General features: G+C 38.1%; 1 protein-coding gene across 2 annotated transcripts; it reads right to left on the bottom strand.

The window, feature by feature from the left end:
• Window positions 1-2,843: 2,843 nt before the first annotated feature.
• GRK7 (G protein-coupled receptor kinase 7) lies at window positions 2,844-26,134 on the bottom strand. 2 transcript variants are annotated; one of them, XM_071812515.1, is made up of 5 exons: window positions 25,641-26,134; window positions 22,347-23,058; window positions 21,140-21,577; window positions 7,756-8,027; window positions 2,844-3,869 (listed from the first exon to the last, which is right to left on the bottom strand). In XM_071812515.1, the coding sequence occupies exons 2-5, from the start codon at window positions 22,947-22,949 to the stop codon at window positions 3,527-3,529; spliced, it is 1,656 nt and encodes a 551-aa protein (XP_071668616.1). In that variant the 5' UTR covers window positions 22,950-23,058; window positions 25,641-26,134; the 3' UTR covers window positions 2,844-3,526. The 2 variants fall into 2 exon arrangements, with proteins under 2 accessions (XP_071668616.1, XP_065700912.1); XM_065844840.2 differs by having other exon boundaries at window positions 22,347-26,134.
• Between the last annotated feature and the right edge of the window lie 69 nt (window positions 26,135-26,203).

The following is a 26,203-nucleotide window of genomic DNA, read 5'->3' as shown; positions in this document are numbered from 1 at the left end:
TACATCATATAAAGGTAGGAGATCACGAGGGTCTCGTCCCTCTTTGACTATGGCTGGCATCTGAGGAGGACCTTGCGAGTTGTCTCTGCAACCTGAGGCCTAGTGACAGACCCTGCATCCTTTAATCCAGTTCCGGTCTGCTGCAGAGTCTGACCCAGGACTCCCGGGTGCCTGCCCCGCAGCTGCTGGAGCCGTGTGCAGCCACTGCTGAGTTGCTGGGAATTCGTATATTTTGTATTATTTTCTCTATATTATTAGTAGCATTAGTAAAACATTTTTTCCAACTTGCAAGTTCTCTCTCTCTTTGCCCCCCTATTGCCTTTCCTTAGGGGGCTAAGGAGGGGAAGAAGGGGAGGGGCCTAACAAAGCATCTGCCACAGTTGATTGTCGCCCTGCAATCAAACCGTAACATCCTCCCAGTGCCAGCAGCCTTTCTGCAGTGTTCTCCAGGGCACTTTTAATTATGTTCTCATAAGAACAGATTTCAAGTAATTACAAATCTCACATTTCAGCCTTCTTTAGTTAAAATTATCAAGTAGTTCTAACAGCAGCACTAAGTAAAACAGGGCAGGAACGACAGCACTGTTAGCACAGTCACTGCAGAGCAGGCAGGGCTCTCGGTAACCTTTCACAGATGGCATTTAATGCAACAGAGTTCACAAATTAGTTTGTTATATTAGATCAAATCCTGAATGCATCTTATCTGCCTGCAAAAGAGGCAGGCAAGTGAGACGCCACAAAGCTGGCAAAGGAGGGAAAAGACAGACAGCTAGAAGAAGAAAATAGCAGTTTCGAATTACCTAATTTTCTTTTGCCACAAGAACTTCAGTATCCCACAACCACAAGGTTATTTTCCTCCCACAGCTTTATCCTTCATTTTCTATGATAAACATCAAATGACTTGGCAAATATATTTGACTCGGGCCCTAATCTTGCACACTTGCACATATGTTTAAGTTTACTCACAAGTAGCAGCATTGGTTGCAATCAGACAGTTCATCAAATGCACAAATCTTTAAAGATCACTGGCTTTGGTTTTTTTAAGATGAAGCAGGATTATAAAATAACTTTGTTCCCAAAAGTTTAACAAGGAACTTCATAGTGGCAGAAGAAAAAGAACCAAGAATTTCACCAATTCCTTAAAATAAGTTGAAATTAATTTTTAAAAGACTCACTGAAAATGCTAACAGAAATACAGAAATAATCTTTCCTCTGTTTTGCCTCTTCGTAGTGCAAAACCAAATTGTCCATGTTCTGAAATAGAGAATTTTAGAAAATTAAAATTAATACTTTCAAGCTATCACATTTTTCTCTGTCACACACTGTGCCAAATTGTGCATTATCAGACTACTGATGTGCTGCTTTGAATGATTCATGGAACACTCAGCATTACAGTATCTCGCTCATCCATATCCTGCTGGGTTTTATTGACACTGTAACATTTCTAAAACTAAATAACCTAATGTTCTGCACTTGTGATGTCCTGATTTCATAGACCTCAGTATTGCAATACATTTTGAAAAACCCAGACTTGAAATACCTGATATAATAAGGGATATAAGATACTAACAAGACATTAAATTCTGGTTCTGTCTTTACAGAACCTCTTTCCATATAGGAACATGTATTGATACCTACTGAAAAATTAGTTATGCACTAGATCATCTCCAGCCATTTCAGAGTACTGCTTCACGGTTCTGGAGGATTTGTGAAATGGCATTTGTATGCATTTGAGATGTATCAATCCAGGACAAAAGTTTGATGCCACTAGCACTAATAGGTCCTTGCTGTATTAAGGTGGGGGGGATTTTTTGGTTCACCCTTTTTTTTTTTTTTTTGATGTATATAATGAAGTTTTATGTGAGAGGTTTTTACAGATGGAAGCAATGAGAAATAAAATGACTGGATGTCAGCAGTGGAAGCACTCTCCGAAAATGCTGACGGAACCACAGGGACTCTCTTTCCTCTCAACCTCCTCTGCTTTTCACAGTCTTTCAGGATCATCCTTCTCATTTAAAATCCCAAATCAGAATTCAGTTTATATTGTTTTAAATTATTTGACAGAAAGTCTCTCCTCAAAAGGCAGACAATTATATGGTTATGATTCATGAACAGAATTATCTACTAATCCTCAGTAACACTGTTCTTCATTATTTACACTTGAAAGTTAAGTATATAAAGCACTGGAAAAGCAAATTTAAAAGGAAAAAAAGAAACAATTATTTTTCTACTTGGAACAATGTATTAACAATGTATTACTTATCTGTGACTAAATTACTTAAAGTATTTAAATCTGAAGAGTTTGTGATTACTGCAATGTTTGGGATGAGCTATTAGATCATAAATAAAAGCTAAAGTTATGCATTGCGCATGACAGACCCGACTATAGAAAACATATCAATTGGTTTTCATCTTTTAAAAAAGATGTGCCAGTTCAACCCCAGTGTCCATATAAAAGAAGCCTTTGAGTTCAGTAGGGGGTTTGCTCTATGAAAAATAGGAAATAGGGTATCAGTAGCCTCCAGGGCTCCGAGGAATGGAGCAGTTTCAACTTCTGCTTTAGTCAAAGGAAATTATGGCTGGAGACATGACAGTAAACAGCATGCAGAAATCAGTTGTAAAAGTTGTTCCAAACAACTACCACCTGTTTTCTTACCAGGGAAAATCAGTAGGATGCATCTCAAGAGCATTAAACTCCAGCAGTAGCAAGTATTCACAGAAATGTTTCCAAAAATACCAGGAAACCTGATAAAAGTTTAAAATTGATTGTCAAAAAGAACATGTATTTACTTATAAATACATTTTCTTTTATATGGTATTATCACTTAAAATAATACACTTCATAATAATAAATAAATGCTTTATTCAATTAAATTGGTGCAATCATATTCACTCTGTTAAAATCAACTTTGAAAAGAGTTTGATCCCATCAGTCCTATTTCCTAGTGATATGTAGAACCTTCTTTTACATTTTATGACAATTTGAACATATTACAATCAAATCACCAAAAAACTAACAAGTTAAGAAAACAACAGACAGACTGGCTAACCAATAATGCTCCAAGTTTGACACGGTATATATCAGCTCCACTGTCTAACTGAGAATATTACTTGAAAATTAAAAAAATATTTCCTGAAAACTGTAGAACAAAGAAGAAGTCAAAGTAGCAATAACAAGAAAATCGAAAGAAAACAAACAAATGATTGTATTGAAAATGGTGGTCAGTCATTTTCAAAAGCTGTTGCCTCTTCACTCTGTTATTGCTTTTTGTATCTCAGAATTTCTATCATTGCAAATTTCTTTGAGAAATATGGTTCTTCATCTTGATAAATCTCCAATAAAACAAAAATATTATCTCCTTTGCTAGAGCAAAGGAAAATAATATAGTCTATACAGCTGGTGGTCCTACATAGCCTGTCAATGTCATGTTAGACCGTTCGGTCAGATGCACTGAGTTTCTGAAACAGTGTCAGAATATGGAAAGTTCTGAGGTGGTTTCTACTCCTTTTGTTAATGATGTGATATTTACAACAACAAACAAACTCCTGACTTAGCTTCACCTCCATTTGCGTATCCCCCGGAATCTACTCTGTTAGGATCATTCAGTTCTTCAAACAGTCCCGTTTCAATAATCTCTTCCTGCCAGGCTATAGGGACAGCACCTGTCGCAAACTTTTTGAAGAACTTCTTATCTTTATCGTCAAACTCAATTCCTCGGATTTCAGAGAAGTCAGCAATGTCTGCAACATCTTTGGCATAAACAACTGATGGATCTGGCACAAAAGGAGGGTCAATAAGATTTGCCTCTAGCCTGTGGAAATTTATTGTTTTGAAGAAACTATGTTTTCTTGGGTCGTCACCTTCATTTCTGAAAAAAAGCAGAAGTTTGTTAATCAGTATGATGTTTTTCTCTCAGACAGATATAGATGTGCCTGTGGTGTATACATGGAAGTATTTTAAAGTAAGGAGATATATAGATATAGTGCAATGCAATTCCTTTTTTCATAACCAAGGAACTCTGCATTGCACAATACAAGCAAAGCTGAGAAGCAGAAAACATCCTGATGCCATTATTCATTACTCCACCTGCCAGGGTTATTTAGTCTGGGCAAGAGCCGCAGTGCTGCTTCTGGCAGCGCTCTGATGCACCCCTATCCAAAGATACACTTCAACCACAAACGAAGATGTGGCAGGACGGGGAGGAGATGTGCTGGGTTTACTGTCCAACAATGGAAGTCCAATGGTTGGCTCTATATTAACTAGGATAAGAATATCCATTAATCTCTAAACTGGGGTACATTGGGTTAACACATCTAGGGACTGACTCTGAGGAACAACAGTCTGACTAGGACACTGGTGACAAATGACATTTATCTTAATTCAAAGCAGTTATGCATTTATATGAAAAATCTCAGTTATGTTGCTCTAATAAACTCCCCATTTTAGTGAGTCTGTTCATTCAAATGAACTACTTTTATAAATTAACAAAGATTTTAAGCAAGAGATTAATAAATTATTACATTAGCAAAGGCATGTGTGCCACTGTTACAAACACAATCCTTTATTAATATTGTTAAAACCCAATAATAAAATCAAGAAATAATTATAAATACATATTTATACATATGCACTTACACATATGCACTGGTCTTGAAAACAGTAACATGGAAAAAACACATTTGTCTGTTTTTTGGCCTCAGAAAATGGCAGTTGCTAACACATTGCTTCTTTCTTTTCCCACCTCCTTATGAAATCATATACTTAGCCAAGTGTAAGCCCTCATGTATTTCTAGATAATGTTCTATCAACAAAACGTAATGCAAACCTTCAGAAGCACCATATTACTACTTCTATTACTTCTACTCATGTGACCACAGAAATCCTTCATGTTTCCAGACCTTAGACCATGTGTGAAGAACCGCTCCTCCCACTCGGCCCTGCTGCCAGGTCCTCATGCACTGTCCTGCTGTCCTTCCAGCCCGCCCTGCTGCTACCCAGGCACAGCTGGGATGCAACTACAGCTGCCCTTTTTAGCACCCTTGTTAGAAAACTGTCCTTTTGTGCCACTGCTGCCTGGTTCTGAGCAGGTCAGCACCAGCCACTAACCACTGCACATCACCATGACCAGGATGCTACCTCACAGCCTGAAGAATGACAGATGCTCCCATCCAGGCACCCTGAGCAATGAAAAAACCATGTTTTCAACCCAAAGAGCCATATGAACACAATTATGAATGTATAGATTAAGCCAACAGGAATCATGACCTCTGCACATACGTAGTTTTGCAAAATCATCTCCTAACTTAACTAGTTAGTGATAACCAAATTCCTGAGCAACCCTAGAGCCTGATGTCATTTATTTGCATTCACTGTCAGTTTGAAGTACGTTACAGTTGCTGTTCAAATTGGTGTCCTGGGACACTAGTGCGCTAGTAGTGCCAACAATCCTACTGGGCAGATGCACTCACAACAATTATACTTTACTTTGCTTTTCCTTTCTGTAACATAGACCAAAAAGCACTACGAGCTGGTGAAGGTTCCAGAATGGATTGCTCCAGTGTTTCTCCTACTGATAGGTTTTCTGACACCACCAAAACCATAAGAAGTTTAGAATCATAAAGCTACAGGAACGCCATCTACTGGAACCAACGGAGGCATCTTTCAACCAGCAGGAGATGACCTTGAGCTCTTCCTGCGTGAATTGCACGTTTACGTAACTTAAGTAGAAAGAGCAAATGAACCCATTTAAACTCTTGTCAATTTTGTATTCCTTCATCAAAAAAAAAAAAAAATCGCTTTATAGATTTGGGATTTGAGATGCCAATCCCAAAAAGCTTGAGTGGAGAAAAAGGGGTACATCTTTCCTGAGTTCGCCAGTGACACTGAGTCTTCAGTAAAAGAGTGGAGTATTTTAAAAGGTCAGGTGTACAAAGTAAAGCTGTCCTTGAGCAGCTTTAACTTATGCAACAGGAACTTATGTAGATAACCCAAGGTCTTGTTGTCCTTCGTAGAATTACAGGGCTAATCTTTACATGAGGATGAGCTGTCCTGAATAGCATCACCCTGTTTAAAAGGCACACGCAAGTTTTTATTCTGCATCATGCGCTGGTATGGCATACACCCTATACCTTCCTCCTCTAAGTATGGCAGACAGGAGTATCTCAAATAGCAGAAAATTAAAAATATTATGTGCAATTACCTTTCTGTGTACATTTCTCCCATTGCTGAGAAATAATGGAAGAGTAAGCAGACAGAATGACTGTAAATTATTCCCTTGGCAAAGGGAATGTGCCTACAGTAAGTGAGTCGTCTGCTACTGGTTTTCCTTCAGACTTGCTGAATGAACTTGACCACGTCACTCAGAATGTCTACATTTCATTTTCCCCTACTCTGAATTTTGTTTACTTCAGAAAATGCTATAAGACCAAATGTCTGCAAAGCATGCTGATTTTTAAGGTACAACATTCCATGTGGTTTTGTATTAAATTTGTTTTCCGAATAAGCTTTTAAATCATATTAAAATAATACATATTTTGTATCAAACATGCTCTATGTGCTGTTGAAAGGATTTTTTTTTTCTTTTTATTAAGAAATTATGGAGAGAACTCATCAGGCACAAAGACTACTCGTCTTCATTTACCACTGGAATAATAAGAATATGCGTATTAATGATGTATTATCTTTCACTAAAGGTAATTCTTTCAGACAAATGTGTGACTAACATTTTGCAAAACTATTCCACGTTGTTAGGAAATTTAAATTTAGAAGACTGATTGTGTATTTTCATTAAGACCCCGCATCTATTTCACCTTTAGATTGGAAAAGCACCTGATATATATATTTGTATTCATAGGTGTCTCAAATCATGGTGTATTCTAAAGACAAGTACTATCAGTTTCCTATTCTTTTTTTTTACATTTTTATCATATTTCTTTTATTTTGTCTATATTGCAAATGTAGATCCTCAATTTGTCTCATTAGAAATGTGCTAAATGATTTATATATGTATATATATACACACAGACACATCAGAGGGATCAGACATATTACAATTTTCTTCTTATTGAACAGTTACTTGAAACTGTTAAGTCAGGGGCACATCCATCAGTCTTCACCAACCAACGCAATCTCTGAAGTCCCCCAAAATGTTTTGCTTTATAGGAATTTGTGCCAAATATTCTTTTGCTCCCTTTTCTCCCTGAGTTGAGTTAGAAAGACCAGAACTTGTACAAGATTATTTTTTTAAGTACTTGAATAAAGCAGAGGGGTTAAGATCTCTTTAGTAAGAAACCAATGATGCTGCCTTGCAAGTTAGATCTCTGCAGGGAAGGATCCACACCGCAGATTTGGAGTTTTGCCCACATCATTCCAGCAAGTGATATAGCCTAATATTCTGCATTCAGTCTGCAGTAGCGCAGATGCGGGTATCTACTTGAAAATCCTTTCCCTTTAGGAAAGAAAATGCACAAGAAATGGCCTGCTCCTTTCTCCCAGAACTATATAGAGTCTAACTCCACAAAATATTATGCCAAGAAGGGAACTCGAAGTCTGGGGTGAGAATGGACAATCACACTATTGCAACAGATTTCCTTATTTCCATTTCTCTTCAAAACCCTCCACCTCTTCTACTAATAGGGAAAATTCAGTACGATGTAGAAAGTCAGGATCCGACCTCATTTTGTGTAATATGTAAAATAATAATAATGTTCGCAGCTTTAATTCGGCTTCTACTGGGTTTGAGAAGTAAGGCATACCTGCTTCCTAAACGATTTTCTGTTTTCTTGGCCAAAAACAGTCGGCAAATATCTTTCGCTTCCTCTGTAAAGTTGGCATGTTCAAATTTCACCTCATCTTCCAGAGTTCTTCTTTTAACTTCATCCTTCCCGACCTTTTCTTTGAAATCCTTAAATGGTGTTCGTGCAGCAATCATTTCATAAATACTACATCCCATAGCAAACCAGTCCACAGGATAGCTGTAATCTTCTTCCTTCAGGATTTCTGGAGCCATATAACCATTTGTCCCAGCCTATTGCAAACAGACAGATTTACTATACAATGTCAATAGTGAAATGTATACAATTAAACAGACTAGTCTGTAATTCTTCAAAAACATTAGTAATACAATTTATATATTTTATATCTAGAAACTCTGTATAATTGATGTATTTTTTTTCTCTAGAAACTCTGAAGTGTAACTCTGTTTTAGCACATAGACTATTTCTGTCTTTAAACATCTCAGCATATGGGAAAACCGTCTTAAATATGCTCTTCAAAGGGGAAATGCCTGTGCAATTTCTGCCTAAAAATGGTTTCTTTTTAAATTAATGTTTAGCTTGCTTTTTTCTTCCATATTATTTTTTCCTGTTGAAGACAGTGCTGTTAGCTTTGTTCTATAAACACACCTAGCAATGAATTTGAAAATATTAAAAAAAAGGACAAAAAATCAGACAATGACCCATTCTCTCCCTGTTCAGTGGTTCTAACTGGTCCGACACAGGGCTCTGCTGCCAATGAGAAAATTCTCATCAAGCCGGCAGCTGAGCTGCATGAGGAGTTCTCACCCACATGCACTCCCTGTTGGTTTCTGGAAGGAATTACCATCATCAAGGGCCAAGAAAAACTCGTAAAACCACTTTAAGAAAGTAATCCTATGAAAATCATAATTAGTAAGTTACCATGCATTCAGGGAAGGGAATGAGTTCTTATTTCCTAACTGAAAAAAGCTCTCTGAATAAAGGTTACTACTATACACAGCACTCACAGACCCTTCTCCAGGAGAAGCGGTGACCACTCTTTGATAGGGGACTCTGCCTGTGCCATTCCCAGAGCCGGCCCGGCATGGCCCCCATGGGACAGACCACACCGTGTGCCCAGGGGCCCCCGCTGCCCCTCTCCAGGGAGCCCATTCACCTGGCAGGGAGCAGAGGAGGTCAGCGTCTCTACATACACGCTTTCTGCTGCAGTTACATGACTGTGTGAGATTTCCATAGAAACAACATTCCCTCAACTCACCCAATATTTCCTGCTGCATTTTATGCTATATCTTAATTTATGTATTTACCAGATGCAGCTACTGTGATAACTATGGCAGAAGTTGCTTGCACCTCTCTTATATCTTTTTGAAATACTGGGACTTAACTAGGTGTATCATTGTTTAAAATGAAAAATCATGTTTGTGCAAAATCCCACTAGAGGTTATTCGAGATGGTCATCATTACTTCTACAGAACACAAGTAGTGACAGAGACTGACTCTGAAGCAAAACAGTTAGAAAAAGGTCATTAAAGAGCTCATTTAGGCAAATTATATTTGTAAAAAGCACAACAGATTTTATTTTATTTTATGGGGGTTTGGGTAACTCTTCTAATTTTTGCAGCTTCAGGCACAGTATTTCCAAGTCAGGTCTCCCTATAAACTTTAGGTTGTGCCACTTCACATGAGCATATACTCTACTGAAAACACTGTGTGCATCTTAGCATCAATTACAACATAAGCCTCATGGGCAGAAAATTAAATCCACTTTGTTTTCCCTCTTCATACTTGTTTTTACTTTTAGGGATCTAGAGCAAAATCTTCCATTTGTTTGGAAACCAGAAATGAGATGAGAAGAACAAAAGTATGATTCAAGTTGAAAGCAAAAGAAAAGGTTAAACGCGAACTCTTGTTTCCCTCACTAAAGCCACTACAGTACAGAGGAGCCAGGCAGTTATTGCAGCAGCTGACATCATTCCACAGGTAATTTGTACCGTTTGTATTGAATTTCTCTAAGTGAAAGTTGATATTGAGAGATTCATAAAAATGTAATACTGTCAGGGTATGATTACTGCTTCAAAAAGGGGGACAAGACCACAGAACCCAGATTGATCTGGTCTCAGAAAATCATGAAATCTGTAGGGGAGAGGAGGAGTTGAAAGCAGTAGAGAAATTTTGGTACAAAAGGACACACGCAGAGCTCATTAGGGGTTAGCGAACACAAATGCTAAATTGGCTTTTGGAATATTTTTTGTCTTTTTTTTTTTTTCTCTTCTGGGAAGCAATAAACATTCTCATTTTTAGTGAGATGAAGCTGCAGCGCTAATGCCTTAAAGAACTGATGAGTCATATAATCATCCCAGTGTACCCTGACAACACAGTATGGTCTTTCTGGTAAGACATTACTTTGCTGCAATTTGGCATCATTATCTGGGAACAGGATAAATCTGACACGGAAAAGTCACAATTCTGTGATCATAAATATGTCTCAAGGCAGCTCCTTTCAGGTCGCCTCTCTTCCACTTGTGTTCTTTCTTCCACTGTTGTTTTTTTTCAAAAGAAACAGTTGCCAAGTAACTTCAGTCTCTCCCATGTGCATTTTCCATACAGCTTTCAGTAAGTCACACCACACAGGAGAACATCGTGCTTTGACACAGGACTTGTGTTTCTCAACAACAGAAAAAGCAGAACTATAACTGCTGCCCAAAAGACTACAAGACCACAATTTAATAGAAAATAGAGATGGACCAACAGCTTCCCTTCAGTCTGAAGTGAAAGACTGTGGATGGGGTTAGTGTCAAAAAGAATTAAACTTCAAAATTCAAAGTTAGTAACACTGACATCTTTTGAGCTTTTATTGAGCCAATCCAGCTCCACCTGAGAGAACTTTAGAAATATATATTGTTCCTCTGACATGTCAAACCATTGCAATCCAGAATTTTAAGAGAATTGCTTTTCTCATAGAATTTCATCAAAACTTGAACCTAATCTTAAAACAAAACTCTTCCAATCCTGAGTCTTTCCTACAATTCATAAGGAAGGAACAGGCTGACAAACATATATAAATACAAACCTAATTTCATAACCCCTGAGACTCAAAACTCACCTAAACCTTACCATTTCATAGCAGAAACACATTTCACAAATAGTCAGCAGTGATGTTTAAGGACAAAGAAACACAAGTTGGGGGAAAAAACACATAAATCTCTGCAATCTTTCTCAAAACAGGAATTTGAAGAAAAGAGCTTAAATTTTAGCCTTTTCCATCTCTACATATGTGGAGCTTTGGCAAAATAATTTGGGAAAGAAGAGGATAAAGCCATAAGCATTTGTTGTACTAATGAACACACAAAAAAAGGAATTATTCAGCATAACATCTTTCAAATGGAGATTTAATTCTATCTTTGGGGAGTACACAGCATTAGACAGAAGATAAAACCTAACACCCCTGCACTAATCATTATGGAGAATAAGAGGTCAAAACTAAGATTTCTCGTTTTTCAAGGAAAACTCTAAGTATGGATTACTGGTATGTCTATTGCACAAAAAATAATTAGGTTTGTATGATTTTGTACTTGCTTGCACTCAATACAATCCATAAGTAAATTCAGAAGTTGTATATTAACTGAAAAACACTTTCTTACTAGATCTTATTTTACATGGATATATTTCACTCTGTTAATGGAAAGATACAAATTTAAAAATCCACACTCAGAAAGCTGAATTCCTTTTTTGTAAACCCTGCACTACTAGGACATGCATTGGGTTTCGACTGAGACCGAGCACATCATTTTCTTCTTTCCTGTAGGATTCCTGATAAGACCAGTAACCATTTGAACACTTGTGTTGACTACTCAAGTGATCTTATAGAGACACATACACACATGGAATTACCCATTCACTGATCTGGAAGTGTCTAATGGATCACAATAAAAAATACACCACAAAAGAGCCAAAGAGTGTTATATTACCCCAACTTTTTTACAGAAGGTAGAAATTATGAATGCCATGGCAGAGACACAGTTTTCTGATGTGTAGTCAGTGCAACACTACCTAGTTTTTGCTTGGTTGCCATCTAATACTGTCTTTTGTGATGATGAGTAGGATGCCTGACTTGCATATGCTGTTGGAAATATAGCCATTACATTTCAGCCAATTAAATTTTAATTGACTTGCTCTTGAAAACGGTTCAAAGATTTATTTGTCCCTCTATTTGAGAGCAACCCAAAACACAATTTTTCATTAATCTTCTAAAAGGTGAAGTGACCAGATGTTGTGTTTAGATACATTAGTGAAGAAGTTCTATTAAGCGGAATTGTTGCTTTGAGTGTGGTTTGACGGGGCATAGTAGAAATGACTCATCTGAAAGTATACAAATGTTTATTTCGTGAAATGTCATCCTGCATAAATTTTTAAGAGATCATATAATTATAATATTTTAATTATACAAGATGTGGTCCTGAGAAGCACTCAGTGCACTCAGCTCACAGCAAAGCCAGCAGGTACCCATCAGACCACAGCTCCAAGCAGAGCGATGCCCACAGCGTAACTGCGCTCACATCCTGCTCAGACTGCGGTTCTAAAAAGGGCAAGTCCCTTGGACACACCGTTATCCTGGCTGCTGGCAGGTGCAGGGGAGAAACAAACAGAACTCACGGGAGTTTACATCAGCACAGAAACAGGCAAATAGGGAGAAATGGGATTTAGATCTCTCTACCTTTTCCCACAGATCTTTGCAAAACAAACTCAATTGATATCACAAACCAAACAGTAAAGTAAATCAGAATGACTATCTTTTGTTTGCCATGGCACAAGAACTGTTGAACAGAGGAAAAACAACAAGCTGAGTTTAGCTCTATCAGCTGTTTCCTGGGGCTCAGTCCTTCCTTCCTCCAAGGGGTGCCACTGCCTGCTTTGTTCTCCCGTCCAGCTGCTCCTCCGCTCCTTCAGCAATGGCCTCACCAGACCCTGCAGGAATGCAGAACAGACCACAGCAAAGCCCGCTCTGCACACCAGCTAACAGGCCCGACATGCAGAGAAGAACAACCGATCTGTCTCTGTCACTCACTTCACAACGCTCATTTTTCTCCAAAGAGCCACTGTGAAGAGGATGGAGTGTAATTCAAATGACTCACACAGAACTGTTGCTCCTCCACACTTTCTCACCACATGTTCATACAGTAACAAGAAGCCAGGTGATCAAATGAACAGACAGCTATCTTTTAGAAGAAGATAAAAATCAAATCTCATTAGGACAAAAGGCACCCTTGAAAAGTCTCACAGAATAAAGATTTGGGTGTATGGTTAATACTTGGCAAAGGGAAGGACCTTATGACGGGAAAACCCATAATAAATTGATGGGCTACTGACTCAGAAGAACACACGGAGGTCTCCTCAGAGTACAGGGAAAAGATAACGAGAAAGACTATATAGGAGCCTAGGAACTACTCAAACCCACATGCTTACATAAAATTCAAGACCGAAGTTTTTTACATTTTCAGATACATAATTTTAACAAGGAACGTCGTCTGCCTTAAACCCACACAGATAAAAGCACAAAAGAGACAAAAATTTCCGCTATATTAAAAAAAATTGCTTCTGGGTTCTGATTCACTAAGTGGAGTAGTAAAAAATTCCACAATAGGTTTTTACTATTTTATACCTGGACATCAGTAGTCATTAAAATCTCTCACTATTTCCCATCTATAATGTGGGAATAATACTACTTCAGAGATGTTTATGGTTTTATTATTTAATGACCACAGAATATCCCATAAGCAATATTAACAAGGGAGAAAATTCTCCTTCTACTTAGCTCTGTATCTATGGTATGAAGATCTTTATAATGAATGCAAACACAGTGTCACAGCAGAACGCATAAGTAGCTTTCTAAAAAGAGGCCATTGGAGAAGAATTTGTGTTCAGTGCCGGTGTGACTGCAGGAGCAGGACTGTGAGATGCTGAGGGAAGGGTATTGCCTCTGGCAGGGCTGGCTGACGCGGGTTAAGCGGTGTGAACAGCAATGCGGCCCAGCAGTTATTGCCCATCCCCAAAATGCACAGGATTTCCTCCAATTTATCTTTCAGGATTATGACTAATGTTTAAGGGACAACTCTTTTACATGTAAATCCAGGAAGATGGGTACTGGTTGCATCAGACCAAAGGCCCATATGGTCAGTTTATGGTCTGTAAATTGGCAAAAAAATAGATACAAAGGGAAGAACCTGGTATGTACATTGATACTTCTCTAACATTTTACAGACTCCAACCATTTGCAGCTGAAGGACTTCCAGAGACATAAATGGTTTCTCTCAACAAAGTTCTCTTGAATCAATTGCCCATTTCCCCCCTTGAACCCAGATAAAGTTTTAGACACTACAAGAACTTTTGCAAAAGAGTCCTGACGCTTTCCTACACACTGTGTTAAGAACCACCTCCATGTATTTTGAAGCCACCACCCAACAGCTTTCTACCAGCTTTAGAAATTTGGTAAGGAATCTTATTTTCTTGGGCTTTATTGTACATGCTATAGCATTAATTAACGGTCAGATTAAACTGAATGAAGAACACAGTTAAAAGTCATGCAAAGAGATCTCATGCTACCTCTTAAAGGGCTCCAATGTGTCTTCCCAGACAGAAAAACATGTCTCATGGGTGGCATACCCCATGAAGGAAAATCAGTTCATGGGTCACATTGCACTCGTAATTGTAGATGACTACAGTATCCTTTCTGCCATCGCCAAAACTGCAGGAGGCAGAAGGATCCCACAGAATCATTTTTGGCCCCTTAACTCTCATGATCATGGCATTCATAGTGGATAAGGCTGCGTTCTGCAGAGCATTTGTTTCAGAGATTAAAGAAATCTGAAATACCTGTCATGATGATGAACTTTGTAACAATTGTATCAAAATTTTTAAAAACAAAGTTCTGCTAGTAAAACATAGTTGATTTTATATGTTATACCTAAAAATGCATAGTGGCTTTGAAACTAAAATAGCAGCAAGTCACTCTAACGCTGAACAAATGAAGGGCTGTCATTTTTCAAAGTGTAAAGGAAGAATAATTATTTTCAGAATCCTATCCAATAAGGATGCCCTGTGATAATGACCAAAGCTCAACTGGAGAATAGCTTGCCGAGTTATTTTTTATTTCACAAGTCTGAGCCCTCCTCCCGCTTCTCAACTGCCTTGAAATTAAGCTGCAAGTTTCAGGAACATCTAAATAGATTTCCTTCTGTTTTCCTAAGAAACAGAATCTTATAATAAACAAACATAGAGGAGGGCAAAAGGACATTTTGGGTAAGATTTTAACCAAAACATGTTTTTCCTATAAAAATATTATTATGTCCTTCAAATATATAAAACATAGCACGGGAAACCTGTGAAGAAGCCTGAAGCCTCTGAAGATATGAATGTACTTTTATAAATACTACAAAATACGTTTGTCTTGTTTTATTTTCCACAGTTATTATGTCAATATTTAAGCTCTCTGGCTCACGTGCATCTGCACACAAGTACTTCATAATTTACCAGCAACAGTTGCTTTGCACAAAAGCCATATCCAGTAAAGGCAGAAAGTTCTTCCCAAAATAAACAGCAATTATGCGCTGACTTCTGGAAAAATTGAATTAAGTCCTCTGTATTTTGGTACGTGGAAGGTATGAGGGTACTGAACAGAAGAACACGCTCACTTTTCTCACAACCATTCTCAGGAAATTAAGTAGCATTAGTCGTTTGGGTAAGGGCAGGAGTATTTGACTCCCATACAATGAGTGAATTTTGAGTTGTACGAGAAAAAGTTGCAGAGATGTCATGCAAAAGGATGCCAGGTCAGACTGTTCAAGAGGAGAAACTGGGAACAGTTTCTGTCATATGCAAAAAGAACTAATTCCATAATCAATCAAGTGAATACATAACTAGACAAAACATTTTGCTTATGTAAAAGCCATCTTGGTCATCTCTCAGTTTCTCCTTGTTGCCTATTACAATTATATAAGACAAAGTGAATATCAACATTTCAAATGGCATAATTTTCAGATACAGTCTTGCTTATGCATGGTATGGTCAACACATCAGGACAGATGCTACAGGCACATTTGTACAAATAGTCATAATGATATTTCCTCAAGTCCTGAATAATTATATTATCACTGGCAGAGACCCGATTTCTGTTCCCAGGGATGTCATTAAGAACTCAGTCTAAGTGTGAATATACACATTTCTAGGCAGATGACACAGATACGTGTATGTATCACAGGAAGTTCCCATATAAACTATGTTTGTTTCATGAAGAAAAAATACACTGTAAGTAGCTTTCAATTACCTTCTACTTCTTTTATTTCCAAGACTGTTATTGTTCAAACTTGTGTGTGTGTGATTTCTCCATTCTAAAGCCAGCTAGCACTTCAGAAATACAAATGAGCACACCTTAGTGAAATGAAAGTTTTCTAAACTCTGTAATTATTGCTCTACCAATTACTTACAAATGCCTATATATGTGCAAAAATAACATTTGTATGGAAAACAGATGTTTCTACTTGCTGCTTTAGCAACTGAAAAGAAAGGGAGAAAACTAAGGCTGGGTATCCAACACTTTCTAGAGCTTTGTTAGGAGCATTGTTTCTGTAAGTAGGTTATTTTTATTTACAATAGTGACAGGTAATTGGTATAGAGCGCACAAATATTCCTCAAAAGAAGTACACGTAATGTCATTACTTAAATTCTTCAATTACATAAGTATTAAGTCATCAGGTGCACAGTGCTTTTGCTGCGACATACACACACATTACCTTATAAGAAGACCACATTAAAGTCACCCATCCAAAATTAAAAAAACCCTTCCACCCACAAATAAAATTATCTTTGGTTGGTAAACAGTACATAAGCATCATTGTTTCCTAGAAAACTTCACTGAAAACTTGGAAAATGTCTAAAACAGGAACTCATTAACCAGCCTGTCACTTGTGCCATGTGATAACCTAATCACCTAACAGGATTTACAAAAGGGATTTATGGATCCTCCAGCCAATGTATGGGTGATGTGCATTTATTTAAGTGTAATAGGCTAGGAATTTTTTTGATGCTTTAAAGCAGAACAGTTTTATCTTTAATGGTTTGTACACTCCTGAGAGGTGTACCAAACTTTCAGAATGAATCAAAATACTGTATTTTTTTGCAATCTCTAATGAAATCAATACACAGATAAATCCATATATTATACACTACTCAACCCTACAGTTACGGAATAGACTGTCTTAGCTTATTGATTTGGTATAGTGCTTCTTACAGAACCTGTTTAGAACTGCTTATATAGAATTTGCTTAGCATAAGTAAGTTTGCCTGACATAACTTCTGCAAGATGGGAACCTTTGAAGTTTCTGCTTTGTTAAGTAAAAAAGGGCCTCAGAATCTTCAAGCTCAAAGATAAGGGGAGCTGCATCCCTGGAGATGGTAAAGGAACAGAACAGCACCTAACAGAGGACAAAACACAGGAATGTTTTGGTTTGCTAAGAACTTAATTTTCTCCAGCTGCAGGTGCAAAACAGCAACTAAAGGTCAGGACTTTGACTGACAGCCCGCCTGATGAAAATGAAGAGATCCAACGAAGAACAGGGAGACCCCAGGCTCTGATGTTGCAGTTGGCCCTGAGTAACACACAGGAGGCGGCAGCCTGGATTGTGGGGGTGTCAAGGGTTTTTTTTCTGAAGGTCCCTCTTCAGGAGGCACCAGCTCGAGCTGTGCTGCAACTTGCAAATAAATTGTTTTAAAATTTCTGGAATCCCTGCCTGGGTCTCTGCTACAGGAAACCCAGGGTAAAAACAACTTCCTTAACACTGTATAAGGAATGATCAAAGTCATCACATGATGTTTCAACTTCATAATATATAGCAAAACAGAAAGAGACACAGAAAAAAAAAAGGCAGAAAACTGCTGCTTTGTTTCACTGTCTATGACGTAGTAAGAGACATTTTCATACCAGCATAGTTACAGTCAAACACATGAACGTTTTTCAGTAGGTGCATATGGTCAGATGTTGGCTCTGCATTGTTTACTTGGTTCCTCCTGATAAATAAAAGGTATGGAACAGTTATTTTGCTTATTTACAAGGAAGACCCACTAAAGAGCTGAAGAACTAGAGAGATCATGAAAAGATTAGCACTCAGGAAGAAAAACCTAAATTGTTGAGAGAGATTTTTGGACAGTTGTTGAAAAATCTTTAACTATTTTACTTTAGCACCTATTTAGGTCACACCTGCAGAAAACAATTTGGAGGAGAGCGCTGTGTTTTTAAAAAGGCACCATTCCCATCTTCATTTAAAAGTATGAGACTAAAGCAGGATCTCCACACTCAGAATTAATACAATCGCATAATAAAAGTAGCTTTACTGAATACAGGGGTAGCTGGCACTGCAGAAATCTGTTCAGTGTGAAGAAACTCAAGAAATTAAACAGATACTTCTCAGAAGAAAAACAAGAAATTAATGAAACACCAAACAACCCAAGCTCGCAGCAGAAAAAGAAAAAAAGTCACCTTTTTTTAATATATCATCTTAAAGTAAGACCACAATATAAGCAATTAAAAAAATATTTCTACCTTACATTTAACAAAAAAGTTATCTTAATTCTTCATAATATGTTAAGAATGGCTAAGTAAAATTTATCTTAACAGGTTAAATGAATTACCATTAACTGAACCAGAAAGCTAAGCCACGGTTTTATTTGGTGCTGGGGATATTAATTAATTACTTTCAGGTAGTACAGTGACTTATGCATATGATTAAAGCAAAGGTAGGCATTACATAGCACAAGAGAACAGTATTTTAAGTGTGATACTGAGGAACCAGGTCATAAAAGAGGGTTACAAGGTTACAAGGCTTTAAAACCAGAACTGTTGGAGATACAAAGTGCAATACATTAGAACATCCATCAAAACAGAAGAATTCATTGCAAATGGATAAATAAACTGAAATTAAAAGGTTTTATGCTATAGATCAGCAGAATTTTCCCTATAATTAGTGACTGAAAATTGTGAGCCCTAAATCATCCGTTCGGACCATCGTCCAAAATCTAGGAACAGCTCTATGGTGCCAGGTGCTTCACTGATACAACACTGATTTGGCCTGGATGATCCACATTGCGCTTTAGCTTATAAAATTGCCCTTACAAAAATGTGTCCACAAAATGGTGCAACTATCAAATTCAATTTAATAAATCTGTCTTGGGGCCACACATCTTCTGGGGTGAAAAAACACCAGACCTATACAAATACCTTCTCTCAAGATTTTCTCCAAGTGATAACAGTTTGGTAGCCATACTCAAAAAGCATGCTATGATATACATTTTCTGCCAATTTTAAGTCACAATGTAATTGTGACTAGCAAACAAAGAATAATTTAGCAGCACAAGTTTTATTGTATTACATAGGTACCTGGTGAAGCTTAATGCAACAAATTTTGTAGAGGTGTTTTTAGGTCTTCATGTGTATGACATCACTATAAATAATAGTAATATCTAGCTCTTGTATATTTTTTGGTAGCAACTTTCAAGTTACTCCAATAGGGTCAGTTTACAGAAATGTAAAATAATACTGGGAATTATTATTCATTTAACTCACTCAAAGTTATGACACATAAGATTAAAAACAAAACCAAAACTTTTTCTTCCTTCTATTTCGGTTTCCTGTATGAATAGAACTGGCTTTAACAGAAACTCCTTGTAACACATTACAATCATGTAGTATGTTATGCACTGCAGCTTTCGCTCTAATAAAGGCACCCATATAATGGTGAATAGTGCTACTAAAAACAGTGGAAAAAAAACCAGAAAAATAATTATAACAACTTGATTACTTTGTCATAGAAAGTGAGGAGGAACACACAAGTAGCTTTGTCTATTGCTACTTTGAGATTCTACCCTAATCCAAACAGAAGTGATAGAAGTGGCTAGACATGATTTCTATACACACTCTTTTTCCTTTGGTTGGTGGTTGGTTGGGGGTTTTGTTTGGTTGTTTTTTTGTTTTGTTGTTTTTTGGGAGGAAGTTTTATTGTTGTTGTTGTTCTGCCAAACCCCACAATATTTACAAGTAGTAAAAACTGCCCTTGGACAAAATGATTTTTTTCCTGATCATCATAACTGCACCCATCTGTAACTTGCAAAACACAGTCAATTTTATAACTTTGAGTGCACTAATCAAAATGCCATCTTCACAAACAAAACATTCCTATTTCACATTTGTTCTATTTAAATACCTACCTTAGCTTTTAAAAAAACTATATTTTCATATCTGAAACATAATGTAGTCTCATTTTAAAATTATTTCCTATCTAAAATCACATCAGTTTCCGTATTTTCTTTCACTAAGAATTAAAGACACTCATAATACATATGGGTTAAATTTCCAGGAAAAAAATATATCCTTCAAACTACAAATTATTGTACTAAGTAACAACATCAAAAGATGTATACTTCAAGCACAACGCAAAAACGTCACTAGCAGGCCCTCTCTCTTCTACTGAATTTTGGGGAGTTTAACATAAGGCAGTTGAAACAGTTTATAATGTGGCTTCCGTTTCTTCATGTTTTTCTTGTATTTCTGACACATTCACTCATTACATAGATCTTTAAGCTCCAGATGCCTTGGGAGAAATACACTTTTGTCATGGTTAAGCTATATGAATACATCTTTCTTGTGTAAACCTCATGACATTATTACAAATCTGGGTTGGTTTGGGATGACCACAGGCACAGCCGCAGTGCTGCACAGTCTAACTTGCATGGCAAAAACCAGTTGGTCATCCACCTCTTTTTTCCTACACGTACAGATAGGCATGTACACGTGCAAAACTCATCAAGTCTGCTAACTTTTCCAGGAATTAATTTGTGGGGGCAGGAATGTTAGCAATGGTTTATTGTGCAGCACTATGAACACCTGCAATACAATCAGTTGTGTCACTTAAGAGTAAGCTGGAATAAACTGCATTCTTCTGGGAGCAGAAATTGAATATGGAAGGAGTCATTGTCATCTTTGACTGCTACTCATTCTACCAACAATTAATTGGTTAAATCCCTAACTATGCACCATTGCTCAAGGCACAGTGCATCTGTGTTAGTCTCTCTGAAACTATTGGTTCGAGAGTTTATCTTAAGAGAAACAACAGGTCAATTTGATTGTACTGTTTCTGTGTAAGAGAAGTTGTTTTACTACATTTAGCATCTAGAGAGTTAATTAACCAAATCTTCTTACCACCTGTCTCTTAGAATGAAATGACCACATAAGGTCTTTAGCAAAGAACAAATCCTGGGGAATTAAGTCCTGGATTCATAATGTATTAGAAATAGAACAGCTTCCCTTCCCACTGCCCATGTTCAATGAATCTGTACTCACCCTCTGAGTGATGCTTTTTCCATCTTTGACCTGCACTGCCAAACCAAGATCTGACAGTCTGCAATTACCGTTATCATCCAGGAGGACGTTTTCTGGTTTCATGTCCCGGTACACAATCTTGATGGAATGGAGATGCAGAATCCCACAGGTGATCTGAGCTGAGTAATAGATGACCCTTTTCATTTCCAAACCCTTTTCTCCCACGTTGTAGATGTGATACTTCAGATCCCCTCCATTCATGAGGCTCATGACAAGACACAGGTGGCTTTTGCTCTCATAGGCATAAGCTAGTGTGACTATGAAAGGGCTGTTGACCTTCTCCAGGATCTCTTTCTCCAGTAGTGCCATCTTCTCTCCACCTTTCTTTTTCAATCTTTTCTTATCCAGTTTCTTGCAGGCATACATCTTGCCAGTATTTTTCACCTGGATGGCACAAACCTAGAGAAGCAAGATGTACAAGGAAAGGTAATGAAGGAATTTTACATATACAGACTCAAATATCAAATACCAATAGCCAGGAACTGGGGAATCACAGATGCCTATTAGTAGCTGGTAATGCTAACTTGTGTGGCAGAGCACATTAGCAGAGGAAATATGCAAAAAAAAAAGCATCCAAGCTATTATCTTCTGGACCAGTATATGGTAGACCTCATGCAAAGTTCTTGAGTACAACAGTAGACACGTATTAGCAAAAAAATGAACAAGAATCCATTCTCTGACCTTGACAATAAGCAACATATACAGTTTGCATTAGTATAGCTAAGCTCTCTTCCATCTCAAGGAAAGGCAGCCTCATTCATATTGTGATTTGGGAATAGATCCTGATCTGTGCTATTCCCTAAACTGCATCTAGGAATGATCCGGAGTGTGTGAGCTAGCAGAGGCTAACACAGTGCCAAGGAACAGACTAATAATAAACTATATGGACAGTCACGCAAGCTTTTATAAGCCTGCTTTTTTACTAGCATAGATAAAGAACATAAAATTTTGAAGAGTAATTCTTCACTAACAGGTGTCTGGAGCCTGTGTCACAAGCAAGATAGGTAACAAACCCAGTCTAATTTCTGGGAAATGGAAACTCTGAAGGAGCAAGTTTTGCAAAATCTTAGACAATTTCTTAATCCACTGCCAATTTCCTCTTTGCTAACCCACCTGCTCATACTGAAAGGGGAGGGATAACCAACATCTCTAAAAGTACAGCTCTTACCTCTCCGAAGCCACCTTTGCCCAGCACTCGGAATTCATAGAAGTACTTGTCAGTTACCGGCTGCTTCTCAAAAACTTTCCATTGGATGAATTTGTCAAAGAGGGGGCTGGTCTGGAAGTCCTGGAAGGGCTTGTCTTTAAGGAAGGCTTTGGTTTCCTCCTTGGCCAGCTGTATGATATTCTCATAGTCTTTTGCGGTAGCTGCCTGGCATTTGCTGGCCAAGTCAGAGCTCATGAAAGCCAGATAGTTTTTAGAGCCTGTCTTAAGAAAATTTGTGACTATATTCTCCATGGTACTGGTCTTGGCATTGTCCTCTGCCAACTCCCAGTTTGACACCTCATCCAGGAAGTCCTTAGCTACCAAATATTCTGGCACTGTCTCTAAGAAGTCTCTGAAGAATTTCTTGCCAATGGGCTGCTGCTCACAGATGCTGTCGTAATCAGCAACAACTGACTGTCTAACCTCTCCACACTGATCAATCTTTGGCAGTGAGAGGCTCTTACGTCTCTTTTGCATCTCCTTGGTGTCTCCCTCTCCACTCTTCCTTGCCTGCAGATAGGCTGTGTTGGCAATCAGGTTGTCGAGTCCCCCCATGTCACACATCCTGGCAAGCTCTTGGGGTGGCAGAGCCCGGCTGAAACAAAATGAGTAACTGGCCCAAGTGCTGTGCTGCAGGCGCCCTGCACTTCTTGCTAATGGTGTGTGAGGGCTTCTGAAAAACACCAGAGAGACTAACTGCTTTTGCATTAAATACCTCTCAAGGATTTTCACTAAGTACCTTTGGGTATATGCACCATTTGTGGAAAGTGACTGGTAAGAGGTTTCTCTGTAAGGAGCTTTGAGTTTGCTATGTATAGCTGAGGGATGACATCCTAGGCAAACCTTCTCATGGCAGCACCAAACGCACGCAGTTCGGCTGGCATTTTTCAGAATGGGCCCTGATAACCTTTAAATGCACCAAGATCCCCCCATATGCACTGTCCCTGGCTGCTGAGAACATGCAGAGATTCTGTCTACAGTACACGCACACTCCGAGCTGACCCCATAGGACAGCCTCATATATCCCTTGCTCAACACAGAGAACACCAATGTAGCAATAATTACATAAGCTGGGATCTGATTTTAAAAAAAGCTTTTACCACAATCTGCCACCCCTGAAACAGAAGTTGACATAGACGAACATGAGTCATTGAGCTTTAAATTATCACACAATTCAGTGCTTCGAGCATCTACTTTCAAAACTCAAGTTATACTCAACATCATTGACTTTGAGCTCCACAGACACGTCAGGAAAACCTTGATGCCTCATGTGGCTCTGTCTGAGCAGATTACATGCAGAGGCTAAGACCTGCTGCTGGTCTAAAAATAATGATCCCTATATATGAAAAAACATATAGTTCTGACTTCATCTCCTACACACAGATAAAGGAAAAACACTTTGAATGATCAGCCAAATTTTGCATATGTTATTGTGGCCTCAGTTGATTCTCCCTGCTGAGCTTTATGACAGGAAGTGGCAGGATGAGACCATGGCAACAGCGTATGGCTGAGATGGCGTCAACAAAGGGACAAAGCTGATTATAATCAAGTGAAGGCAAATTCCACCGAGCTTCACTCACTGGCTGCATACCAGGATGTCTGTGCCTAATTTTTTTCCCAAAATAAAAATCATGTGTGGCACTTTCTAGGCTAAGCCCCCTTCTGCTGTGGGGTCATGTGATTTGGCTGCTAAAACTTGAAATATAAGGAAGGTATTATGGGAAGAGGAAAAGCAGTTCCATGATTCTTCCAGTAGCAATGGGGTTAAGCTGTACTCCTGAGGTCAAGGTCAAGTTTCCTTTTTCTTTTTTTTGCTCCTGGAGCACGCTGAAGGGCTGAATCACAAACACTAAACATTACAAGTAACAACAGGCACCTCTCAGACTCCCTACAGTAAGTGCTAAACCCTTCTTGGCTGTTTTTTGTCACTCTACTACAATGCAGTATTTTGTTTTTACATGCTTAATCCTGTTTGCATTAATTCCATTTGACATATAACTCACGGTTATCCTCCACAAAACTACATTAGAGGTGGGAGTCTTTTTCTAGTTGTGATTGAGAGGTCCATCTATCCCAACTGCCACGTGTGCATGAGAACGTGGTGCACTCTAAAGCAGAGTGTTTGCAAGTCTGGCTAGTACAGCAGTCACTAACTCTGCCAGGTGAATGCAGGCACGGGGCAGGAGAAGGTTACACAAAGGGCTCAATAACACAGCCAGAGTGAGCAAAACGAAAAAAGTCAAAGGAAGAAATGCGGAATTCTGCTGGTGGCTTTCCTAAAAACGGTGCCCATGGCAACATATTCCTATAAAATCCTGGGTACAGAAAAGCAAGAAAGGATGTAGTAAAAGCTTCAATTTCACGTCCTAAAATTCAGCAGGTTCTTTTTTACATTTAGCAAGAATGCCACCACGGCTCAGGCTGAGAGTAGCAGTATGAATAGCTGGTAGTTAGGGACCTACGGGTGAGCTTACACCAGCTAATGATATATTCATGTCTAAGCAAATCAAGAAAACACCTGATTTTTTATGGCATCCACATAAGAAAGACACGTTCACAGTTCCAAAAAAATCATTCTGCTCTGTTAATTAAAATCTTTCCCGATATCTACAGAACATAAACTTTCTCTAAAAGAACGTAACTTCATAAAAAGCAAAATGAAGCAATATGATGTTTGGACACACACTCATTACTCCAGTCACCTTCAAGAGAAGACTCTAGCTACAGATCAGCATTTATCTGTTAGTTGAAGATGGCTATTTAGTTAGTGTTACCTGCTGGTAAAACAGTATATTTGGGTGAGAGGCAAAACTGGGTTTTTTTTGCATGTACAAGAGGTGAACAAATTCAGGACTAAAAATGGGTTCTCACTAAGAACTATGCTAACAAAATATCAGGGCATGATTTGGTACAGAAGATAACTTCTCTGGTACAATGCTCATAGAAAGACTGGAACTTGAGCTAATCTCTAAATCACAGAGAAAATATGCAAGACATAAAATTCAGTACCTTATTTTCTACATGAACTGCTAATTACTGGTCCACAAGACATATTCAATACACAAACAGATGTACACAAATATCAGCTGCTTTGATTTCAACATTAACTTTCCTAATACCTCATTTGTGTTAACAGCCGTTTGAGCCAATAGTTTAGAAAACTTTCCTACTATCATAATTCTCAGCTACTCTTGTCATGTATGTGAAGTAAACTGAAAGCAGGGTGAAAATTACTTTGCTACTTTCCATATTCACCTGTAAGGCAAAGCAAACTGAAGAAGCCCTCTGATGGGACCAGATGGAATTCAAAGACGTTAAAGGATGGAGCCTGCAACCAAATTCGGGCAGAGAAAATAGGTGGTAGCTAAGACACAAGTTTAACTTCTAGAGTTAAAAATTATTTCCACATCCAACCAGATTTTCTTTTGTGATCCTTTTAGGAAGAATCCTTTTACACAAACAGAAAAGCCAAGATGAAATACTCCACAACAACAGTAAATGCTATAGGCACCTCCCTACTACTGTTAACCTATTTTATATTTGTTTTCAATTTTAGGACTGACATCATCTGGAATAATAACAACTGATGAGATACACTGTAACAGTGACACAGAGGATTTTGTTTGTTTCAGTGTGTAATGAGACAAAAGCTGTATTTTAAAAATTAAAAATATTTTAAAAACGAGATTACATGTATTAAACAAAACCATGGTAAACTCTGCATGTACACAAAGACTGCCACTGGAACTACTTTATACAGTGAAAACAAACTTCTTTAAAAACACTTAAACAGAACCAGACAAGTACATCTGCTGAGA

This window comes from Patagioenas fasciata, chromosome 9 (genome assembly GCF_037038585.1).
Source record: "Patagioenas fasciata isolate bPatFas1 chromosome 9, bPatFas1.hap1, whole genome shotgun sequence".
NCBI classification, from domain to species: Eukaryota; Metazoa; Chordata; class Aves; order Columbiformes; family Columbidae; genus Patagioenas; species Patagioenas fasciata.
The sequence above is the reverse complement of the archived record's forward strand: the minus strand, read 5'-3'. Positions and strand labels throughout refer to the sequence as shown.

Bases quoted from the DNA above. Each gene is read 5' to 3' on its own strand.
- GRK7 (XM_065844840.2), bottom strand. From the start codon at position 23,093: ATGCAAAAGCAGTTAGTCTCTCTGGTGTTTTTCAGAAGCCCTCACACA. The intron at 8,028-21,139 runs GTGAGTACAGAT...TGTTTGCAATAG, and splicing joins GAAAAAGCATCACTCAGAGG to GCTGGGACAAATGGTTATAT. The intron at 3,870-7,755 runs GTATGCCTTACT...GCTTTTTTTCAG, and splicing joins GAAAATCGTTTAGGAAGCAG to AAATGAAGGTGACGACCCAA.